This window comes from Cryptomeria japonica, chromosome 9 (assembly GCF_030272615.1).
Source record: "Cryptomeria japonica chromosome 9, Sugi_1.0, whole genome shotgun sequence".
NCBI classification, from domain to species: domain Eukaryota; kingdom Viridiplantae; phylum Streptophyta; class Pinopsida; order Cupressales; family Cupressaceae; genus Cryptomeria; species Cryptomeria japonica.
Genome location: NC_081413.1, coordinates 608,760,011 through 608,784,423, shown reverse-complemented (window position 1 = coordinate 608,784,423; position 24,413 = coordinate 608,760,011). Strand labels below are relative to the sequence as shown.

General features: G+C 34.6%; 1 protein-coding gene across 1 annotated transcript in view; it reads left to right on the top strand.

Moving 5' to 3' along the window:
• The first annotated feature begins 19,490 nt into the window (after window positions 1–19,490).
• LOC131039536 (uncharacterized) overlaps window positions 19,491–24,413 on the top strand; it is a 54,868-nt gene continuing 49,945 nt past the window's right edge. Inside the window, exon 1 of the mRNA XM_057972356.2 lies at window positions 19,491–19,782. Coding sequence (XP_057828339.1) covers window positions 19,673–19,782 — 110 coding nt within the window. The 5' untranslated portion in view covers window positions 19,491–19,672. The remainder of the gene's footprint in view (window positions 19,783–24,413) is intronic.

Genomic DNA, 24,413 nt, shown 5'->3' with positions numbered 1-24,413 from the left:
AATCTCCTGTCGGTGCCACCTTAAGGCAACCCTCTCTTTTGTTTTTGTGCCCTAAGTGGTCGTTAGCATGTTTCTCATTTCATCCCCTTATGTTTCTCTTGCCCAAACTCTGTTTTAACCCCCTTATTTATTCCTCTTCCTGCCCCCTATATTTCCGTATAGATACTCAGACAAACATTCAGTTTAAATATGCCCATATATTTGTTAGCATTTTCACAAAGGGAGATTGTTGGCATTTCAGTAAGTTTGTTGGTATGAGGCTATTGAGAAGGTTGTTGGAGATTGTTGATATAATTGATAAAGGATGCTTATTGTCTTAATAATATTATTTTGTCATTGATGTCAAGCAATTGATTTTCTGATTCAGTGTGATGCTGCCATCTTAAAGAGTATGTTTTGATGAGTATAAAGATGTCGGTAAGTGACACATAATGAATGTAAAAATGAAGGAGATTAATAAGTTATTTAATGGGCAACTATTACCGAGTTAGACAGTGATGAGATCTTGTTGTTTTGATTGTTTCGATATCCTATATATGAGTATTTGAAGACTGAACAAGAAGGAGAAAAGATTTCAAGCTATAGAATTAGTTAAGGTTTGATATTGTTCTATGTTACCGAGCAAGATGCTAGTCGGTAAACCCTAAGGTTATCGCTATCGGTTAAAGAAGGCAGAATATCTACAGAGTGAGGTTCAGAATTTACCGAGTAACAACCGAGTAATACCAGAATGCATTGGATGGATAAAAGCATTATTAAATGAAGGATGCCAATGAGCTGGAGATGTATAGGTGATTGGTATGTCGTGCAAGAAGTTTGTTAAGGATCTACGACAATGAAAATACAAGAGTTAGATCTATAGCGCAAATTGAAGTTCATAACCTTGCACAAGTTCCAAGGAAGGAATACAAGTTCCAAGGCAAGATAAAACATTTTCAGATAGAAAGATACAATGAACCTAGTCAAGTTTAAAGATCTAATGGCTAAGATTGATCATGGGAAATGTGATCAAGGAGATTAAGCGGTTAGGAATTGTTTATAAATAAGAAATTGTTAATGAACAATATATGCAGGCAAAATAGAAGAACAGTGATACTACAGTAGTGATCACCGAGCACAGAAGATTGAATATTTGATTAAAGAACAGATTGAGAAGCCCAGCAAGGAGCAAGATAAGTCTTATGACAAGATTATTTTGAGCACATAGAGTCTTCTTTAGCATTTCAGATCTGAAGTTGCAGATATATCTTATACTGTTATTTATGTTGTAAGTGACAGGAAATCTCTTAACCGAGTGGACCTAATAGTCTTATTTGTAAATCCTCTAGCAAGGTAACATTCTGAATGAGTGTTTGAAATCCTTTGACAAGGTCACTTCTAACAAAGTGCAAGACTCTAACAAGTCTGAGGGAAATCCCTTAACCGGGTCACATCTAGCAATGTGTTTATGTAATCTGTAATAGGATTGGCTTTTAACCGAGCATACTCTAGAAGGGTATATTTCTTAGTGGGTCTAAAATCCCATAGTGGTTTTTCCCTATTTGGGTTTCCACATTAAATCTAGTGTTAAATGTGTTATGTTGTCTTAAGTGTATCTGTTTATGAGTTTGAATGATTTACAATCATATTTGCATAGCAGTAAAGGCTACCGAGGTTGAATCTAATAAATATATTGCATAGTGAGTTTTTATGATTCACCCCCCACTCTCATCTTATTAACAATATCTGTTCTCCCAGACTTCAACTCAGGTAGTTAGGCTCAATCCATGGTCGGATTGATCCTAACTATGGTTGTTTCCTCACCGATACCTATCTGATATCCATTGGGTTTTTATGTCGAAGAAACCTCGGGCTTCGGTGACCTCCTTTATTTTTCCACCTAAACACTTCTTCCATCGAAATCATCATGCCCTGTCGATGAATGGATCTATTATCTCACCGAAGCCTTTCTTTATCCTTCCTTATCATCTTCCACTGATAAAGTCGCATCGGTGAAACCATGCGTATCGGAGGCATGCCTTTTAACTTCCTCGAAACCTATTTCCTCATCAATATCTTTTATGGATGTAGCTTCCTTTTGTCCGATTGACATTTTTCTTTCGATGAGAACATTCCTTTCAGTGAGTTATGTTGCATCGATGGCATTATCTCCTCGAAGACCTTTTCCCATTGATGAAAACCATCTCCGCTTTCCTCGATATCTTTTGTCGAGGGAATTAATGTCTTCGATGAGTCTTTTTTGAAGTTCATCGATGCCTCCTTTCTTCGATGGCCCTTCTATATCGATGAGACATCGTTGGGTCTCATCAATATTATTTGAACCCAGATATCTTAATAGGATTCTTGGTTGTTTCCTCACCGATACGTATCTAATATCCATTGGGTTTTTATGTCGAAGAAACCTCGGGCTTCGGTGACCTCCTTTATTTTTCCACTGAAACACTTCTTCCATCGAAATCATCATGCCCTGTCGGTGAATGGATCTATTGTCTCATCGAAGCCTTTCTTTATCCTCCCTTATCATCTTCCACCGATAAAGTCGCATCAGTGAAACCATGCGTATCGGAGGCATGCCTTTTAGCTTCCTCGAAACCTATTTCCTGATCGATATCTTTTATCGATGTAGCTTCCTTTTGTCTGATCGACATTATTCTTTCGATGAGAACATTCCTTTCGGTGAGTTATGTTGCACCGATGGTATTATCTCCTCGAAGACCTTTTCCCGTCGATGAAAACCATCTCCGCTTTTCTCGATATCTTTTGTCGATGGAATTACTATCTTCAGTCACTATGGTTGTTCCTCACTGATACCTATTTGATATCCATTGGGTTTTTATGTCGATGAAACCTCGGGCTTTGTTGACCTCCTTTATTTTTCCACCAAAACACTTCTTCCATCGAAATCATCATGCCCTGTTGGTGAATGGATCTATTGTCTCATCGAAGCCTTTCTTTATCCTCTCTTATCATCTTCCATCGATAAAGTCGCATCGGTGAAACCATGCGTATCGATGGCATGCCTTTTAGCTTCCTTGAAACCTATTTCCTCATCGGTATCTTTTATCGATGTAGCTTCCTTTTGTCTGATTGACATTATTCTTTCGATGAGAACATTCCTTTCGATGAGTTATGTTGCACCGATGGTATTATCTCCTCGAAGACCTTTTCCCGTCGATGAAAACCATCTCCATTTTCCTTGATATCTTTTGTCGATGGAATTTTCGTATTCGGTCACTATGGTTGTTTCCTCATCGATACCTATCTGATATCCATTGGGTTTTTATGTCGAAGAAACCTCGGGCTTCGGTGACCTCCTTTATTTTTCCACCGAAACACTTCTTCCATCGAAATCCTCATGCCCTGTCGGTGAATGGATCTATTGTCTCACCGAAGCTTTTCTTTATCCTCCCTTATCATCTTCCACCGATAAAGTCGCATTGGTGAAACCATGTGTATCGGAGGCATGCCTTTTAGCTTCCTCGAAACCTATTTCCTCATCGATATCTTTTGTTGATGTAGCTTCCTTTTGTCTGATTGACATTATTCTTTCGATGAGAACATTCCTTTTGGTGAGTTATGTTGCATCAATGGTAGTATCTCCTAGAAGACCTTTTCCCGTCGATGAAAACCATCTCCGCTTTCTTGAATATCTTTTGTCGATGGAATTACTGTCTTCGATGAGTCTTTTCTGAAGTTCATCGGCGCTTCCTTTCTTCGAAGGCCCTTCTATATCGATGAGACATCGTTGGGTCTCATCAATATTATTTGAACCCGGATATCTTAATAGGATGCTTGGTTGTTTCCTCACCAATACCTATCTGATATCCATTGGGTTTTTATGTCGAAGAAACCTCGGGCTTCGGTGACCTCCTTTATATTTTCATCGAAACACTTCTTCCATCAAAATCATCATGCTCTGTCGGTGAATGGATCTACTATCTCAACGAAGCCTTTCTTTATCCTCCCTTATCATCTTCCACCGATAAATTCGCATCGGTGAAACCATGCGTATCTAAGGCATGCCCTTTAGCTTCCTTGAAACCTATTTCCTCATCGATATCTTTTATCGATGTAGCTTCCTTTTGTCTAATTGACATTATTCTTTCAATGAGATCATTCCTTTCGGTGAGTCCTTTTTATGTTGCACCGATGGTATTATCTCCTCGAAGACCTTTTCCTGTCGATGAAAACCATCTCCACTTTCCTCGATATCTTTTGTCGATGGAATTACTATCTTCGATGAGTCTTTTTTGAAGTTCATCAGCGCTTCCTTTCTTCGATGGCCCTTCTATATCGATAAGACATCGTTGGGTCTCATCGATATTATCCGAACCCTGATATCTTAAAAGGATGCTATTACACCCGCTTGTTGACTTGTGGGCTACCATTGTATTAATGAAAATGATGATTTCTTTTAACAATAGGGGGATTTTATAATTTAAATCCACATATAATCATTCAAATTTGATGCTCAACAGGTGGCATCACTTATCTTCCTTTAAACTCCTAAATTTAGCTTTTTTAGTCTTGTCGCTCTGCTAGGATAAGCTTGAAGACTAGAAGGAGGCAATACCTTACATTAATGAGCATAGGTATATAAACATGCTGGCATATCTCGCTTCCAGATATATGTGATCATGGATATATAGGTATTATTATTTATGTAGATATTGCCTTCTTTTAGGACTAACACTTACCTAGCTATCCTCATCTCTATTTTACCTAGCTCTCAAACCATATTCTTTAAGATGGTAGCTCCCCGCGATATCTTTGTAGGAATATTTATGGAATTTGCCTCGTTAATATTTATTGAGTTTATTTTCTTCGATGGGTAACCACTCTCGCATTATGTTTTTGGAGATTTTTTGAGACTAATATTTTGAGTTGTGTATCCTAACAGGGTGACCATCCAGGCAGGTATGATATATTGTATAAGTTGACTTGTTCGGTTTTCCTTTTCCTAACATTCTGGTGAGAGATTTTCTCAAGATTTTGTGCAGCATAAGGAGTAGAGCAAGCTTAACCCTGTGTTTCAGGAATAGCAAGAACTGTCGCCCACAAATGGCAGCATCACCCCAAGAGATGGGCAAGCTGCTGCTCAACTTCACACAGAGGATTTCTACATACAATCTTCGTTATTTTGGACATGTTCCCTTTCTGATCTTGTATCCCCATTTTGTATCACATTCTTAATTTTTTCTGATCCTTGAGGGATCTGGGCTAGACCGGAGGTTTTCTTCCCTCCATTCTTTCCTACCGGTGCCCACACTGAATGGAGGTGTAAATGTAAATCTATATATTTTTAAATTAATAAAATTCTTTGGCCTCGGCCTTTTATCGATCAAAAAAATAAAAATATATCCATGCACTAAAGTTTGAAGTTATCAATATACACAAAAAAATTGAAGAAAAAAAGGTAAAATTTACTAAATAAAGTGTGGTGTTTTGTGTAACTTCAATTTCAACATTTTATCAACAACTAAATTATAGTGTTTACTTTATAAAAAACTACATTCAAATAATTTTTTAATTTTTTGTTAAAATTACAAACATAAAATAGACAAAAAAATATAAATTTTATTAGTTTACATCATTTCAAAATTCAAAACATATATTTCACTTTCTATTCAATTAATTTAAAAAATTTGAATCAACATTTACCATTTCCTTTATAAAAGTGTGACACAGATTTGTACTTTTACCCCCCCACCCCCCTCATAGGAGAGAAATGAAGAGACAATGTATCCCACCCATAATGAAGAAGCTCCAATGACCAAAATGAAGGCTTGGGGACCAATGCTGATGGAGATCTAAGAGTGGCAAACCACGTTCCTCCCCTTAGGAAGAAAAAAATCAAGTGGCCAAGACACAAGTAACTCCATGAAAGGAGATGGAAGGAGTAGTCTCATGATGTGTACCATGGAAGACTACTCAGTTATCCAATCGTTTGAATCATGATATGCCAAATCAACTAAAGTAAATCCAAACAACTATGAAGATACTTGTTGAACAATCTTTGAAGGCACCAAAGATGGGATGACAAGAATTCTCAAGTTGTCATCAAGGAGGAATGAAATACCCTCAATCATGTCACCAATGTCTAGAGTGTATGAAGTATCAAACAATACTACAATATCTGGCAAGTACTCATCCCACTCTGTTGAAACTGGAAGAGAACAATCAACCTAATGTTTAATGAACTGATCTCTGAAGAAGTAGGAGGTGGAGGAGGATCAAAACAAGTCTCAAGAACCACAATGGATGGCTGAAGCACACATAGGTTCAAGTGATAAAATTTCTCTATATATATCTGATTCACTCTATATGCATGAGAGGTAGGACGAGTCAATGGAACTGCATGCTCAATGGGAGAAAAAGGAGAAATCTCATACAATTAGGATACATGATCAACACCGCCAACTACACCAAGCTCTCTACTATGCATATCTTTGATCAACACTAAATCGAGGGTGAACTCAACTATCTTGCCTGTCCCATTGTGAGAAATTCGGCAGATGGAAAGAAGGTTTAAAGATAATGTAGGGACACAAAGAACATTATTGAATGTGCCACCATCAACCTTAATAGAATCACTCCCATTAACACTCATGTAAGTGTTATTACCGATCAAAATCTGTGAAAATGAATGATGCTCAAGAGAAGAGAACATAGCCTCTGATGATGTCATATGATGTGAAGCTCCTGAATCAAGAAGTCATTTGGAGGATTGAGAATGTGTCAATTCAAAGAGAGCATGGACTTTCATCTTTTCTACAACACATGTTGATGAAGAAGACCTAGAATGTCCAAGTCCCGAAGTGATGGAAGAGGATGTACTAGATGGAGGCAACAGAATATCATTTTTTCGAAGAAGTTCTTTTAGCTCATCAATTTTCTTTGCATAACACTAATGCTCATCATGTCTAGGCTTGGTGTAACAAGCACACTTAGACTTGTCCTTCCTATATGAAGGCCTCTTAGAAGAGGTGGAAGAATCTAAATCACGTCCATGTGACCATGAAGCTAGAGGAGTAGATTGTGTACCTTTGTTCTTCCACTTACTCTTCTTGTGTTTTCCTATAGATGTAGGAGTTTGATATAATGGTGTTAACCATAACTATACAATCCCCTTCTATGTGAATGTTGTTAAATTTTAATTCTTTGCTTTTATTGAGACCCTCAAAAGTAGTAGAGAAATAAACAATATTATTAGTATCATCTAGACTTGTCCTAATTATTTTTCTATTGCAATCCCTCTTAATGTATCTTGCAGTAATGCTCCAGGGTTTCCCCTAGTGGCATTGTCAAATTTTAATTTTAGCCTTCCAGTTGGTGGGAGAGACAATTTAGCCAATCTCTTGTCTGCCTTGCAAAATGTGAATGGTCCTTTGGGCAAGATGAGATTCTCCCAAGCAGTGGACATTCTATTGTCCCAAGCACTAAAAAGTTTCCATTTTCTATTGATCACTTTGGTGTTTTGGTTTTCATTAATTCCAACTTCGATTTTGCTGAGGACCGTCTAGATTGGAGACTCAATGCTATGGAAGGTTTTTTCATTTCTTTCTTTCCATGACCATCATATTATCATAGCAAGAGTTTCAATACATAAACATGCCCATAGAGAGCCACCATGAATTATTGACACATTTATCATTGTTTTATTACATACTAAAATTACATATTTTTTTTATAAATAATCTAGTATTAATACATTTTTAATATGTAAATGACTATAAAGATATATTCTTAATGACATATTATTTTATATTAGACTAGAATGCTATGAAATTTCTATGTTAATAATTATTTTCATCAATTTCATTCAAGTTAAACTTTCTTACATTGTTGCTCAAATTTGAGTTTCTAATTTTACTTGATATTTAATAAAAGATGATTATAGTTACAACCTAAGTTGGCCTAATAGTGGAGAACTTGTGTTCTTGAAAGTGAGGTCACAAGTTCGAATCCCACAAGGGGGTAGGGTATGTACACCTTATCGGCTTTGGCCCATTATCAATCAAAAAATAAAAAAATAAAAGATGATTATAGATTTGGAGATACCTCTTAGAGAAATATTTTACATTAATGAATTATATAGATGTATTATTATATTTTAATCAATAATTTCAAGCTTTTAACAACTTAGAGAATATACATAAAAGTTAAAATTGAAAAAAATACTACATAGTTTTTGAGATATAACATTAATGAGATTTTTTATAACTTGTTTAAAAATCAAGTCTAAAAACTTTAAACATAATGAGTTAAATAATGTGTTCTTAATTGTCCATATCAAATTTCAATACCCTATTAACTATGTTGACTTCATTGTACTTCTAGCTAATTTTTATCAGATTGTTAAACAAAGAAGAGTTTTCTACTCTTAACTATGCAACCACCTAGTGAGACATTTGTAAAATAGCTGTTGGTGCAAATTATGTGTCATTATTATACTTTAATAGTTGTAGGAGAAATTCCACCTTTTGTGGTGATATCTTGTTATCACATTCAACCTTCGGTGGGTGATCCACCTTTAGTGGAATATTCTATTATTTCTCCTACCTACCCCTACCTACCCTTGTATTTCATTGAGCCAAATGTCATGATTGTGTGCTTTCATTTCCCCATGACCTTGCCTTTATAAGCAGGCTCATTTACATTGTATGCACTCTAGTTGATTAATCCATCTTATTGCATCATCGATGAGAATATAGTTTGTTCTTGTCACATATTATTTCTCTATTATTCTTGTGCTTTTAATTGGCCTCTAGATCCTAGGTTGCTATAAGAAAATTCTCACATGGTATCAGAGCCTATAGGGTGCCATGGTTAGTCATTTGAGAGAAATTTGATGCAATTTAGGGTTTTATATTTTGGGTCTTTCTATTGTGGGTTATTATTGGAGTTTATTGGGTCAAATATAAGGTTACCATTTGATTGAGGAGGTTCGAGAAATTAAGAATCACCTTTTGTTTCATCCAAATCCGACAAGGGAGGCCAAATCTAGAGCCATTTGAAGGTAGAGGTGGTTATCAGTCTTGGAAGCGATCTACAATTTTGGAGCATTTTTTGGCAAAATCCAACATCACCATTGCACTTAGAAGGCCCAAAAACCCCTAGAGTGCCTGTTCATTCATCAAAATTCGAGTAATTAGCTTGAAGTTGAAATTTTTTTACCTCCCCCCTTGCTAGTATGAACGGATGTACAATTTGCTGCAAGTACGATTTTTTGATTTTTAATTAAAAAAATTCTTTTCATTTTTTAATTAAATTTAGAATAAGAAATTTTTATTTAAAATTTGAATTAAATTGTTTTGGGGCGTTATATATATATATATATTTATATTTAGGCGGGGTGGGGCAGATAACAGTTTAAAAAGTTTTTTAATTTTTTTTTTTGTTTGTTTGTTTGATCGATAACATTATGTATTATATTGCTTAGAATAGAAAATTATTACATCCAAAGAGAAGATAGACTATCTGCAACACAAAGGGGTCACTCCCCTACTACAAAAAGGAACCCAAAAAGCACCAACCCACCATGACCCACAGCCACAAAAAGGGTCACAAACATATACAAAAAAACAACACATTAAGCCCCGACCAACCCAAACCTAGCAACGAAACCACCCCAATGCCTCTTCTCTTGAAAAATTGGGGATACCCCTGCTGGGTCCAGCCTCTTGCGACACACTTCCTCCACCTGGCACCGTTCCTGGCCTGCTTCCACACAGTGACCCACGCTCCACCACCTTCGCTGATTTCATTGGAAGCTGATGCCGAACCAAAGGCCTCCCATCCTCGTCCAGAGGGGCCTTGGACCGAATGGGAGTCACCTTCCCGCGGATCTTAACACGTTCAGTCGGCCCCAATTGGTGAACAAAGTTCACAATCTCGGCCCAGCCCTTCCTCGCGTCCTCCTCTTGCAAAGCAACCAACCAAGAAGCCGACTAGATGACAAAAGGCTGCAACTCCCCAACGGCCACTCCAATCCTCCTGCTCGGGCCTGCCTCCATTTTCAGCCCCTCGCCAATGACTGCTCGGGCCACCACTTCCTGCAAACCTCCTGCCCATTTGGGTCTTAACACCAGGGAAGTAATCCGTTGCACTTCCTCTACCGACTTCCCCACCTGCAAGGCCAAAGCAGTAAAAAGCGATGAAATATCAAGATTTGTTCTTAGCCGCCAATCCTAAGTCAGGAATTCCTCTCCAAATAGCAACCTAACTGCCCTCCAGAAACCGTCTCCATCCACTCTGAAGACGTTCGTTAGCCTAATCCTCGAGACCAGCCCACGAAACATAGGCAATTGTCCATCCGATTCCAATGAAAAATTCGCTTCCATCCTTACGTGCTACTGCAAAAAATGAAACCCTGAACACTCTGCCTACCACCGAGCAGTCACCACAAAATGCCAGGAATCAAAGCAAAAAGGCCTTTAAAGCCGCCTCCATCACATGTCATGAGTTCTTCACACACTTCGCTGAAATCTAAACATCATCACCAGTCACTCACACCGCTCCCCTCCATCATCATCCATCACCGCAAGGCCACTTGCAGTAAATTTGTAGAACACACACCACGAGGGACATAAATTCCCACAGAACCATGGCTACGAATGGTCATATCAAATCGAGCTTGGGTTCACTTTTCTAAAATAAGCCTTTACTCAAGATCATAATCAAGAGGACAAGAATTTCTAAAGTCCTCGAACAAACTAAACATATTTTCCAAGGAGCCATTCGCTCCCACATTGGAAAGTTTGTCAGCTTCCAAGTTTGCTTCTCGAAGGACATGAGTCACCTTAAAATCTTCAAAATCGTTCAGCAAAAGTTGCATTCTACGCACCTGCTTGTCTAAAAGCCACGCTTCCATTCGCCCTCGAGCTATCCCATTCACCACAACCCATTAATAGGCCTAAATGTTTTTTTTTTAATAAAATAAAAAGTTTTAAAAAATAAAAATTGTTTTTAAAAAAAGAAAACTTTTTAAAATAAAGTTTTTTCTTTAAATTTTTAAATTTAAGTTTTTTAATTAATAAAACTTTTAAATAAGTTTTCCTTTAATAAAGTTTTTTCATATTAAATAAATTTTTATTAAAATAGTTTTTTTAATAAAGCTTTTTATGTTTTTAATCATAGTTTTAATAAATATTTTTATTAAGATTTTTTTAAAGTCTTTTGAAAACATTTTTTTCATAAAATAAACAAAATTGGGAACATATTTTTTTGGAACATATTTTTTTTTGTCCACCTATCATACATGTCTTGTAGCATTTTCCAACCAGTAGCCAAGGGGGTCAGTTTGTTCCTACATTTTTCTTGGCAACATTCCAATCGGAGGCATCTTTGTCTGCAGTCTTCTACAGGGATACTTTGGTGGCATCTTCATGTTTCCATATTTGCACCATGTCATGCTGTATTCTCTTGCATGAGCTATGTTGTACACACACTAATATAAAGTGTCATTCTTCTTTGTACCTTGTCATTGATGACATATTTGATGTAATCCTCTTGTACTCGGTAGATTAGGAAATATCTTGTGAGGCTTGGTGCATGGCTCCAATTGAGACTTAGGTTGTACAAATTTGTGCATGGCTCTAGTGAGACTTAGATTGTACCAATCTATCTTTGATGAGTATCTAGTTGATGCTCAAACAGGTGTCTCCATGCCTGATCTTCATTTTGTTGCAGTAAGTGATTCGTCGATCATTCTTCATTGATATTGGTAATTGGTTTTGTCACACTTTGACATTCTTGATGCAACATTGGCTCTCTTTCTTGCTAAGTGGAGGAATTTTGGTCAACATCATTGGACCATCTTTGCAGGAGATTCTACATTGCGAGGGGGCTTCATGGTCTCTCTTCTTCTCTCTCATGGGGGGACTTTTTCCTCACATGAGGTTTTGTTCTTCTCATTGAGAGCATTGTGTGTTCATCTCTCTTTTGGGGGGGGGGGTTTCCATTGGCTTTTTCTCTCTTTCTCCGTTTCTAAGAGATTGCATTGCATTTGTACATGGGTACCTAACATGGCCTAGTAGCTGAGACCCATCTTGCATTGTTAGTGTGAGTCTACTTTGCCCTAAGTTGCACTTGAGGGGGGGTGTTGGTGTAAATTATGTCTCATAATTACACTTTACTTAAGTTGACTGAGGATAATGCGTTCATTTTAGTTTGCATATGAGACACTTAGGGAAGTGTACATCTAGGGAAGATGGTTGTAGGAGAAATTCCATCTTTTGTGGCAATATCTTGTTATCACATTCCACCTTCGGTGGGTGATCCACCTTTAGTGGAATACTCTACTATTTCTCCTACCTACCCTTGTATTTCATTGAGCCACATGTCATGATTGTGTGCTTTCATTTCCCTATGGCCTTGCCTTTATAAGCAGGCTCATTTACATTGTATGCAATCCAATTGATTAATCCATCTTATTGCATCATTGATGAGAATGTAGTTTGTTCTTATCACATATTATTTCTCTCTTATTCTTGTGCTTTTCATTGGCCTCTAGATCTTAGGTTGCTATAGGAAAATTCCCACAATAGCCAATAAAAAATTAACTAAAATTTGAATGTTCAACCTCTAATCAAAAGTGCCACTAACAATACTAATCAAGTAACCTTCAACCAATTATTAAAAAGACGCCTAAAAGAAGCAAAAGTACCATAATGCATTGAAAGTTTTTTTAAATAGTTATAATTTTCTACTGATCACATTTTATTCTCACAAGAAGAAAGATAATGTTGCATAGAAATAATTTCTAAATGTTGTTAGAAATTTTAGAAAAATGATAAATCACAAAAAATAGCTCTCTTAAAGACAGTGCACCTATCTAACAAGAAGGTTCAAAAGTTTCTAACTTTATGTATTTGTAGAATTACAAGACTAAAAATTACACCAATGTTGAAGATTCATACAATGTTTTGGTAGAAAATATTTCAATTATGTCCACATTAGAAAGACAACCATATATCTAATCATTCTAGAATCTATAATCACAAACATCATATAAATTATAATCTCCATAGAATATGAAGAGGTGAATGCAATATAAATTGAACATGTTTTAATCCACTTTAAAAATATGTCATCAAAGTGAGTACAATTGTAATTGATCAATATAACACACATCCCTTAATTTTTAATCCAAACTAGCACATAAATTTATTTTCTTCTAATAAATACTATATAGCTAAATTGTTCATATAAAACTTTTTCAATTATAAAGAATTTTATTTTAGTTTTATAATTAAATTAAAAAATTGTTTTGGCTGAATTGAGTGCTCTTAGGTTCTTACTTAATGGTCGATTATGCTTTTTGCTGCCTAGGTAGTGTTGTCTAGTTCTCTCAGATGGTTGGGGTGGTTTTTTTGTAATTGGGGGTCTAAATGGCAATTGTAACACACTGGAACTACATGGGTTTTGGGTGGGGTTCCGAGCGTCTAGTGTCTTGGACTATGAAACTTTTTTTCATATGTAATTCTCTTAAAATATTAATATATATCCGCAACTTCGGTTACGCCTTATTTAGCAAAAAAAATAAAATTGTTTAGTAAAAAGAAAAAAGAAAAAAATTAGAGAAGCATGTTTGATTTGACACTTAATAATGTCTTTAACATGTAATGGAGCTTTCAAAAAGGGAATGAGCATGCTGAAATAGAATATTAAACTCAATCTCTAGTATTTACCAATAGTTATATATAATACAAATACATATTACATGATATACATTATATTTATAAAAATATAGAGATATATATGATATGTTTATTTAATTCATATGAAAATAATTATATATAACTAGTATATATGTAAAAAATACATGCAAGAGGCAATAAATGAATTTATATACATGGAAAACTACAAATTATAGAATATATTAAAAATACATCATATTTAATATCTATATAAAATAACATATACAATCTGTGAACAAATATTATAACACACAAATTTATTATTGACATTAAGATATCATTGTGTGGTATGTTTAAATTTATGATTGACAATTGTATGTATATTTAGTAAAACTCAATTCTTGATCTATTCAAAACATGCTTGTTTGAGGATATTGTTTTGTGAAATACATTTTTTAATTAAAGAAAAATAATATCATAGTATAGAGAAATTCAATTCAAATTTATATTGTAATCCATGACAATTTAATTATTTTTCTCTTAAAACGTTTTTTAAAACATAATTTTAGTTTACTTCAATAAAAATAACAACTTATCTAACTCTACCTTGAGTTAAACAAATAACATAATTTAATGATGAACACAATAATTAATATAGTGATTGAACATATATTTTCACAACTATATTAATTACCCAACCCCTAATTTCATAGCTATATTCTTGAATATGTGATGAACACAATAATTAATTACCCCAACCCCTAATTTCATAGCTATATTCTCGAGTATGTGATTGAACATATATTTTCACAGAGTTCAATTGTTTTTTGCGAACCATTCTTCTTTTCAGCAACAAATGACAAAAAGAAGTAACCACTGAAGTCCAAAGATACTTCAAAAGCACCATTCAAAACATCTTGATAGTATCTAAATTCAAGAGAGCTAGATTTCCTCTTCACTAAATTTGTAATTAGTTCTAAAATCTTTATCTCTTTTTTATTATCAATTTTTTTCAAAATGTCCATCCAGATTTTGAAAACTGGTTGATAATGCATTTAGTAGATCCACAGATTCATTATAAAAAAAATTAGTTAAATGTTTGGTTTTTGTTTGGGAAATATATTTTCGCATAGAATTACCATGCTACAAAATTTCTCATGGTGCATTTTTGTGGTTTGTACTTGTAAGCAAGCCTAATTTATCTTCAAATGTTGAAATCATATTTTCTTGGAGAAGCTTGTATTCAAAATTTTCATAGAATCTTTCTTTAACTTGTGGTCTTACATAAATGACCATATCTCACATTTAACGAATCTCAATATGAAGTATGAGACCAATGGGAGTAGTCAACCAATACAATTGTTGGTGCTTCATATTGTTATGTTTCTAGATGATGTATTTGGAAAAAGTATTTAGCCCTAAGGATAAAAAGTTGGGTTGAAAGTACAAGTGAATCTTATAATTAAAATATAAGTGGATTAGGCCAATTAGTAAGAGTAGGTACAACTATTCCACACTTCAAGCTTTGTCAGTTTTGGGAGGGTGTTCCTATATTTATATCACAAGACAATTAAAGAAAATTGATAGAACATGTTGCAAGCAAAGGCTAAACTTAAGATATCATGGAGTCAATCCATTTTATATGTTATTATATACCTTTTGTGCTAGCCTTTATGTTTTTTACGTCAAGGGATCCTGATTAGAATTATAAATTACAACTTACAGATGTATTATTAAAGAATTTCAAAATTATCATCTTAGAAGCAATTAGTGGATTTATGATTGCATAAATGTATTCATCCTTGGGAGACAGTCACTATTTAATAAACTAATGTAAATTCTTATGTTCAAATGGTCTAAATTTAATTTACTTGTTTTATTTGAGAGCTTACGACCTTAAGAAAAAACATTCAATGTTTTTCATACATATTCCTTAACAATTCATTATTAATCAGCAACATTCCATATATTATGTCAATTTTTTTTTACATCTACTATGATAAAAAGTTAATCAATAATAACAACAACACAACAAACGTGCTCTCGAAAATATATAGATCTACTGAAATGACATGTTAACAATAGAGAATTGAATAGAAATGCATAGCAAAGATAAAAAAGATTCATGAGAAACAAGTTGTTTAAAGTGTAAATAACAAAATGGAAATGCTCACTTGAATAGAATGATTAGCAATTGCATGACTTGCATTTATAATTCAAGCAAGCTACAAAGATGAAAGATGTTCTCTTTTTCTCTTATAAATTAATACTAAAATGGCAACAAATTTCTTCCACAAATATTGTAACATTTATATTACATCAATGAATCTCTTTACTACATCCAACTCAAAACTCTTATAATGTTTAAATCACTATGATTTTTATAACATACCTTTCTACATTCTCAATCATTTTCTTGAAGGGCATGTTGTTGATTTTAAATCACTCAACTTTTCTCATGTTTCTTCAAAATTTCTCTTAAATTTCATAGGACCAGAATACTTGTTGCTAGAATAATTAAAAGATTCAGGATCCATTATCTCTTCAGACTTGTGTAGACGAACGAGTTTATGAACTTTCCCTTAAATTTTTAAAACTTTGATGCATGAATTGTCAACCTTGATTGCTGCCTATTATGACAAATCTAAATTTGTATCCAAAATTACTTGGAGCTTTGTTAATACCTTGTTGCACGCTCAACAATCGCCTTGTGGAGTTGATGACATCGATATTTATCTTTGAAAGAATAAATGGAATAAAGAATTCAAAGAGTTAGATGTATATATTATTCCAATGATCACCTTCTTGATCATTTGGAAGATCCACGTTGGAGATCGTGTCATCACCAACCATGTCATTGTTCCATCTAACATCTACCAACTTTCCACTCTATATGAAAAATGTGCTCATATTTATTTCTATTACCAAAATTTATTAAGCATATTACTAAACATGGTAAAATTCAATTGCTCATCCTAGATAAGGGGATCTACAAAAAGGGAGGGCAAAGGCATAATTCTTCCTAGAAATTGGGTATTTTTCTGTAAAATGGAACCTTTGTCTCTTTCTTTCTATATATATATTCGTATTTCTGTTCTGTTTAATTCTACATTTTTTTAAAAATGTTTTTGATGCTTTGTTTTAGTTGTGGGTTGTAACACCTACAACCGTGGGAATCCCACGACCGTGGGGTTACACCCATAACTGTGGGTGTATCACTCACGATTAGCCGTATTTGGACCCTTGGTGATTTTTATTCTTGTGCCAATTAAAACCATTCATTTTAATTTGACAGTTCGATGTTATGAATTCGAATATATATATATATATATATATATTGTTGTGTATATTTCAGTTAAGGATTTTTTCGAGACACTAAACAAATTTGGAGATTAATATTTCTAAATTAATCTTTTAGGTATAATCCCTTTTCTATTTGTATTTGTATGATTTTTATGATTGGTTGTTCCTCGTTTATATCAATGCCTAATTAGATTTGGAAATGGATTTATTAGAGAAAACCTTGTCTTCATAAATGTAGAAACATTAAAAGTACTTTAATTTAAATGGTATTTTATGATGTGCTTAGATGAAATTGTTGAGATATTGGGAAGTAAAGTTATATCAGATTTTTCGATGATGTTGTAAGATTGAAATCCCTTAACGAATGTCTGAAAGAAAACCTTTTCCTTTTTATCTTCATGGATGGGGTAACGATGTTGTTATTTGTTGCTATTGTGTCAACTTGAGGTTGGATTTAATCCCTCTAATTTTGGTATTTTGAGACCCTAATCTTGTCCTAGGATCTTTTGTTCTTGTGAGGGTAATTTTCAGTTCAAAGGTTCTATGTTTTGGATTAGGAGGCCTTGGGAGTGAAATTATGGTTTTCTCATTGTATTGCCATGTTTCTTTCTTTGGATTTAAGTTCTAGTCTGAATGTATATTTGGTAGCTAGATGGTAATTCCTAGTCTTCTTTGGATCCTCCCTTTGTGGTACTTTTTCTAGCAAGAGGGTCATGCCTTGCTATGGCATTATAGTGATTTCCTTCTTGAGATTTTCTGCTTGGACCTTGGTTTATTTAGTTTTCATAGGTGCATTCATGGGAGAGTGGCTTTCATTGGGGGCTGGGACCCAAAGTGGTCACCAGGGTAACTCAATGAAAGTTTGTAATCAAGTGATAACATAACTTAATGAATTGGGGATGGGTAGTTAATTCACATTAAATAAGATAAATTTTCGGATGCCTCTCTTACACCTGAATGCTCGTTTAGGTTCGGGGTAAGATGAGAAGACCTAAAATGGCGTCCACCAATCTTGTCTTCATGAAAGGTTGATGTGGTCCACTAGAGTTGTATGGAGGTCGGAGGTTGGGAGAGGTTACCAGGGTAACCCAAGATGGGGGTCGAGACCTAGTGAAGACCTACCAGGGTAACTCATGAAAACCTAGTGATGACACTCTTCCCACTTGCATACCTAGTGGTATTCTTGGTTGTTTCTCTGCATTTGCTTGGGCCTCTGGAATTGATTGTTGTTCTTGTGAATTCTTTAATCCTTCTTGTGATTTCCTTGTGAGTGTCTTCTTCTGAGCCTGGTGTTGTGCTAGTTCCACTTGTATCTTCATCTTGTCTTGGGTCTGAGTAATACCTCCTATCACGGGGGGTGGACTTGATGGTACCATATGGTTGGGTGGAGTACTATTCGCACCCATTGGGTTTGGTAAGAGTTGCATCATGTCGAGATGGTTCGAGGGAATATTGAAGTTCTACCTTGTGTTCCAGATTTCGAGCACTTGACATTATTGTACTTCGAAGAATTATATCCTTTGGATACCTTGTAATGTAATTATGATCATTTGTATATTCATGGCTATGTAATCTAAACCATGTTCCTTGAGTAGGACAATGGAATATTATTTGTAAAAGTCTCTCTCTTCTTCATTTACATTTGATCATGATATTTGAGTTATATCGTTGTGAGGCCTTGAGGACACTTGAATAATTTATATGTACTATATATCTTTTCTTGTATAATCATGTAGCAATGTTAATGTATGGTTTATGTCTTCTTTAAACAAAAATATATTCACATTTTTATTGGTTTATATTGTTTTGTCCTTCTGGCCTCATAGCGGGGGCGTTACAACTAATTATTATATTTTTAAAAATATTGATAATGCAAGTACTTTGTTCTTCTTAAAGGCCCACACACATATAAATGAAAAACAAAGTACTTTTTGGAATCAATTGATTCACCAATTCTAGTAATGGATCAAAATGTAGAATCATTTCCAATAGCAGAGTAAGCAAGCATAGTAGCAAAGGGGACAAGGGAATACCCTCATCTAACATACCTTAGGATACACTCATTCAACATACCTTCTTGTTTGATATCTAAATGCTGCATCCCTATAGGTCTATATCCACTAGTTGGAACGTTGGTGACAATGATAGCAACATCACATATATCAATTTAGAAAATATGTATGACCTTGTTATTGTTTATTGTTTATAAATATAAAATTCAAAACAATAAAATAAAAGCTTACTATATTCTTAATATTTTTTAATAATAGATCTTTCTACTATAAATCTTTGAAAAGTTAAATTCATTATTTTATTAATTTTCTTAAAAAACCTATTTATTTCTTTATAAAATTATTTATTTTATGTCTATTACAAAACCTTAAAAACTTAAATTCATTATTTTTTTTTTTTTCTATTTCTATATTAAGTATTAATATTCATAATAATAAAATTCAAAACAATACAATAAGATAAAAACAATTAAAAGTTATTTTCTTTTCAACCGTTAACTCTTCCTATAAAATTCATACTACTTAATTATGAAGGCTCCTAAAGTTTCTCTTCGATGTCACCTGAAATTTGTGAGATTGGTCCCCTCCGACTGTTCCTTTTCTGAGGCGGAAGACCCTCGAATTCTCTTCATGCAGTGGGGACATCGACTACATATGCACGTATAGCTGCACCTGTCCTTCGCAATTGCTCCTGGAATTCACCGAGAGAGAATAACAATGGCGGTAAATCCCCAGTTGTTTCAGAATGGCATGCCTGTTCCCTTTACTAACGAATTGTTCGTGCTTGCTCGAGAAGCCGTGGATTTCGAAGTAGACAAGATTCCCGAGTACTTTCTTAACCCATTTTTTCTTCAAAATTTTGTTATAGTATAGAATTCGCTGAAACAAATATTTTATTAGGTCCAGGATAAATACCCAGAATATCGTTTAATATATCTGGAGTTAATCATGAAATGACGATTCATGGGTTGTAGATTGGTAATATGTTATTTGATGTTGGACAGATTTTTTTTTGGGTCAGCCTGAGATGACCCAATTGGTTGCGATATTAATTTAACATTGTGGCCAATTAGGGTAACCTGAAATGATCCAATTGGCTTCTCCGTTGTCTGGCAATTTTGGTATATAAACTAATTTAATTTGCTTCGGCATACGAACGTATATGTTAATTTAAATCTCATTATCATGGTACATGTTAGTCTGGGTAAGCGTAGCGTTGTTGTTCATGGGCAACCCAATTTCCAATCCGAGTGACCATGTATGTAATCTTGCAGTGGTTGCTCTCTTGGATTTCCAAAGTACTTTATCGAGAATAAATATCATGCAAGATTGATAAAACTATATTGGGGTTTGCTTTCTGCTTTGGTTTGTAATGGTCTGTAGGGCAAGGCATGTATGCAATCATGCAGTGGTTGCTCTCTTTGTTTGCAAAGCACTCCATCGAGAATAAATATCATGTTAGATAGATAAAACTATATTGGGGTCTGCTTGCTTCTTTGGTTTGTAAAGGTCTGTAGGGCAAGGTTGGTTTCTAGATCTAGCGTGTATCTATCGTTTCTTAATTTTGCAGCTAGCCTTTAGAACAGGGCACGGACATGCGGTTTTCTTAGTTTTACATAATTAGTCATTAGATAACCCATTTGTCATGAACTTGACTGTTCCATACGGCACTCATTCCATCAGGCGGTGCACACATTGGTGAAGAGGTGGGATTGAAATTGGTTAAGAATGAACGTGGCACAGCATTGTCATCGCTTGGGCATTCACCTGATAACGGGACTTCTGAGGAAATTACCTATACTAGTACTATTATGCCCCAAGCATGTTTAAACATGATTTTCTCACTTGATTCTGCTTAACTTGTTTCCAGTTTGCAAAATAAGAGAAAGTAGTGTACCTTATAAACGATTTATTTTATTACAACTCCCTAGCTCTCTCATTAATACACCTTGATGAAAAAGTCAAGGAAAGATGGTTGTGGATATGGTATTATCATAGGTGGTATCTAACCTTGTGCTTGATCGTGTTGGTTGGCAGGTAGTGTTGGTGTTGGAAATAAACCACACCCGGACCGACGATGGACTGGTCCAAGAGGGGCCAGTAGCTCAGTGGTAGAGCACTCCAGCAGCGTATGGAAGGTCCTAGGTTTGAGTCCTAGCTGGTCCATGTCTCAACATGGTATCAGAGCCAGGTCCAGGCTAGAAGCCCCAAGCACACGAGAGGTGTGGCTTAAGGGGGGTTGTTGGTGTTGGAAATAAGCCACACCCGGACCGACGATGGACTGGTCCAAGAGGGGCCAGTAGCTCAGTGGTAGAGTACTCCAGCAGTGTATGGAAGGTCCTAGGTTCGAGTCCTAGCTGGTCCATGTCTCAACAGGTAGCTCTACGTATTTATGTTATAAATAATAAAAATCTGGCTGACTGAGGACTACATGAAAACAGGGCTGGACCAAGAAAAGGGTGATTTATGAAATGATAATTCGATGTTGTAATTAATTAAGGAGAGGAATACTCCTTATATAGAAAATTACAAAATGATCTTCCATAATGGAAACGTTTGAGAATAGAAACATGGAAGACAGAAAGGAAACTTCCTAGAACTAACTAAAGACGAAAGACATAAACAAAAGTTTCTAAATAGTAACTAAATAACTAAGATGGCTATTAGATCAATATTCCAATATCATTTTAATACCCTCCCTTAATGGCTATTCTACTAATTACTCTACAAAAGATGTAACATAATCTGCACTTTCATTTGGCCATGAATGTTTCATGTCCCCTCTCTGATTGTTATATATATCCTAAAATGAATCAATTATTATTAATTGGTATAATGATTAACAACGGATATTTGAAATTTATTTAACTATTAAAGTTATTATTTAATTAATATATATTACTAATAATATCCTTGAAATAAGTAATTATTTAATTAATTTTATTTAAGTAAGAATAATTATTATCATATCGAAAGTCAGAATAATTATTGACTAATCATATTTAGAATACTGCTGTATTAAGACGGTTCATGTTCAGTAGATGGTCATGCCAAAATAAATCCAGTGCCTTTAAAGCAATAGCTCTTTGCATCCAAATGTATGAATTAATGTATATTAGTAGCATGCACATATTTGTAGGAACGTGGAGTTTGCATAACCACCTCAAACTTTCATATGCACTCCATCTTTATGTGCAGATTTAGATTCGATGGTGGGCATTATTAAGATATTAGCTATAAGGAATTTACACTATACTAGGTATGATAATATTATGATCAGCAATCATGAGAAGTTACAATAGTGATTAATTACCAGCATACACCGATTAGCAAGAAGGCTAATCGTAAGTTATATAGATAGCCAACCAGTTACATATGGAAAGAGGAGATCAACATAAAGATAAGAACATCGGTTAGTATGATGAAGTGGTGCGATTATAACCTTAGCAAATAAAAATGTCTCTATCTCCCAATGGTCACACCCGATGGAATGTGTGAATATATATTATTAATCATTCCATTGCCAAAGATCATCGAATGGGTTTATGTACTGTTATCTATTCCAGTCAGAAGAGTTCTTAGCAAGGCCGAAGACCCAAATACCATGTGCACAATCCCAAAGCGGCATATATCAGAGACGGCACCCTTATTGTATTCAGTTCAAAACAATAATCAGAAACGGCACCATTGCTTTGCAATAATAATCAGACCAATATGTGGATCAGAACTATTATTAGTAGGTTACAGACAATAATATCTGTGTGCTTAGAGGTATGCGTGGGCTGTGCTTAATCTGTATGCTTAATATATAAGCCGATAGCATTCTTATACAGAATTAATAATGATATTAATTTAGAAAATAAAAATAATAATAATAGTAATAAAATTATAATTATTACAATATTTTTATGAATTGTCTGCAGTAAAACGTGTATTATAATACTATTTAAAATAAGTAATAATATAATTATAGGGAATAATATAATGGTTGTAATTGTTATAATGATTTATAAGAGCTGCCCTCTAGTAATATATATATATATATATATATATATATATATACTGACTGAAAATAAATAATAAATATATATAGAAATAGTAATTTGAATGAATAAGTAAATATAAGATTATAAATCAGATTGAATTATGAATTCCATATTAGAGAGAAGGTTATGTTCTCTGATATGGACTGTTAGTATCCTGGGAAAGGCAATGTTTAAGATAGTTTGTCTCCTAATCAATTGGGTTTAAGTCACAAGTATGTTGATATGAATTAATTAGGGTTAAAATAGGCCTAAATCCAGTAGGGGACATTACAAAATGCAAAGAAGGCTGCCCCCTTCTCCTCAGAACGCTCTGCGACATGAGCTTGTTGAGACCCTCCTTGGTTTTACAGAACTTCTAGATATGACCAAGTTTACCATAATCCTTCCAACATGGTAACAAAGCCATCCCTCCTTTTATCCAAAGACACCGAGATCATCTTCTCAAAACTCGTGCAAAAAACTCATGATTTTTTTTAGAAAAAAATCAGAAAACCCCCAAAAAACAGCAACACCCTTCATGATTTAAAATAAAAAAATCCTCTAGCAGAGAGAACCCATGATTTTTGTGTGAAAAAATCATGCAAAAAAAAACCCAGAGAAACCACGATTTTTGAAGAGAAAATTGTGCAAAATCCTCCATGTTTTTTTGTGGAGAAAAATCAGAAAACCCATCCACGATTTTTGAGGAGAAAATTGTACAAAACCCCTAGCTTGTTCAAAAACTTTACTCATGGCCATCATGAGTAGTAAACAGAAATAAAAACTCCCTGATTTTTGTGGAATAATAAATCAAGCAAAACCTTTCCATGATTTTTTGTGGAAAAGAATAAAAAAACCCACAAATTTTTTTACTAAAACAAATTCGCCAAAAAAGAACCTAAACTTTGATACCATGAAATGATGAATTGATCAAAAAACCTTTGAATTTGAAAACCACATTTTTTCAGTTAAAAACAATAAAAAAAATTTATGGAAAAAAAATTCTAGGTAGAACATGAAGTTTTTAAAGAAATTCGTCAAAAACTTTCTCTTGCTCTGATACCATGCAATGATAATTCGATGTTATAATTAATTAAGGAGAGGATTTTTTATTTTTTCGGTGTTGTGCCCTTGTGTTTGGGGGTAGTCAGAGGTTCGCTTTTGTGTGGTGGTTTTGCATGGCTGCCCAAGGAGGCTCTGGTGGTGAATCGACCACGCTTTTCCGAGATACACTATTAAGGAATGGTTCTCCTTCGTGCATGCAAGAGAGTCCTATATTTAGTCTGATGGGTTCAGACATGGGTGAACATTCTTCTCAAGCTGAAGTTTTTAAACCAGTGAAGGTTAATGGTTGCCTAGCCAAGAGTGACAACAGGCCGGTTGTTGTGATCCCTCTTGAGACGGTTGAGGAGGATATTGTTTATTTATCTAAG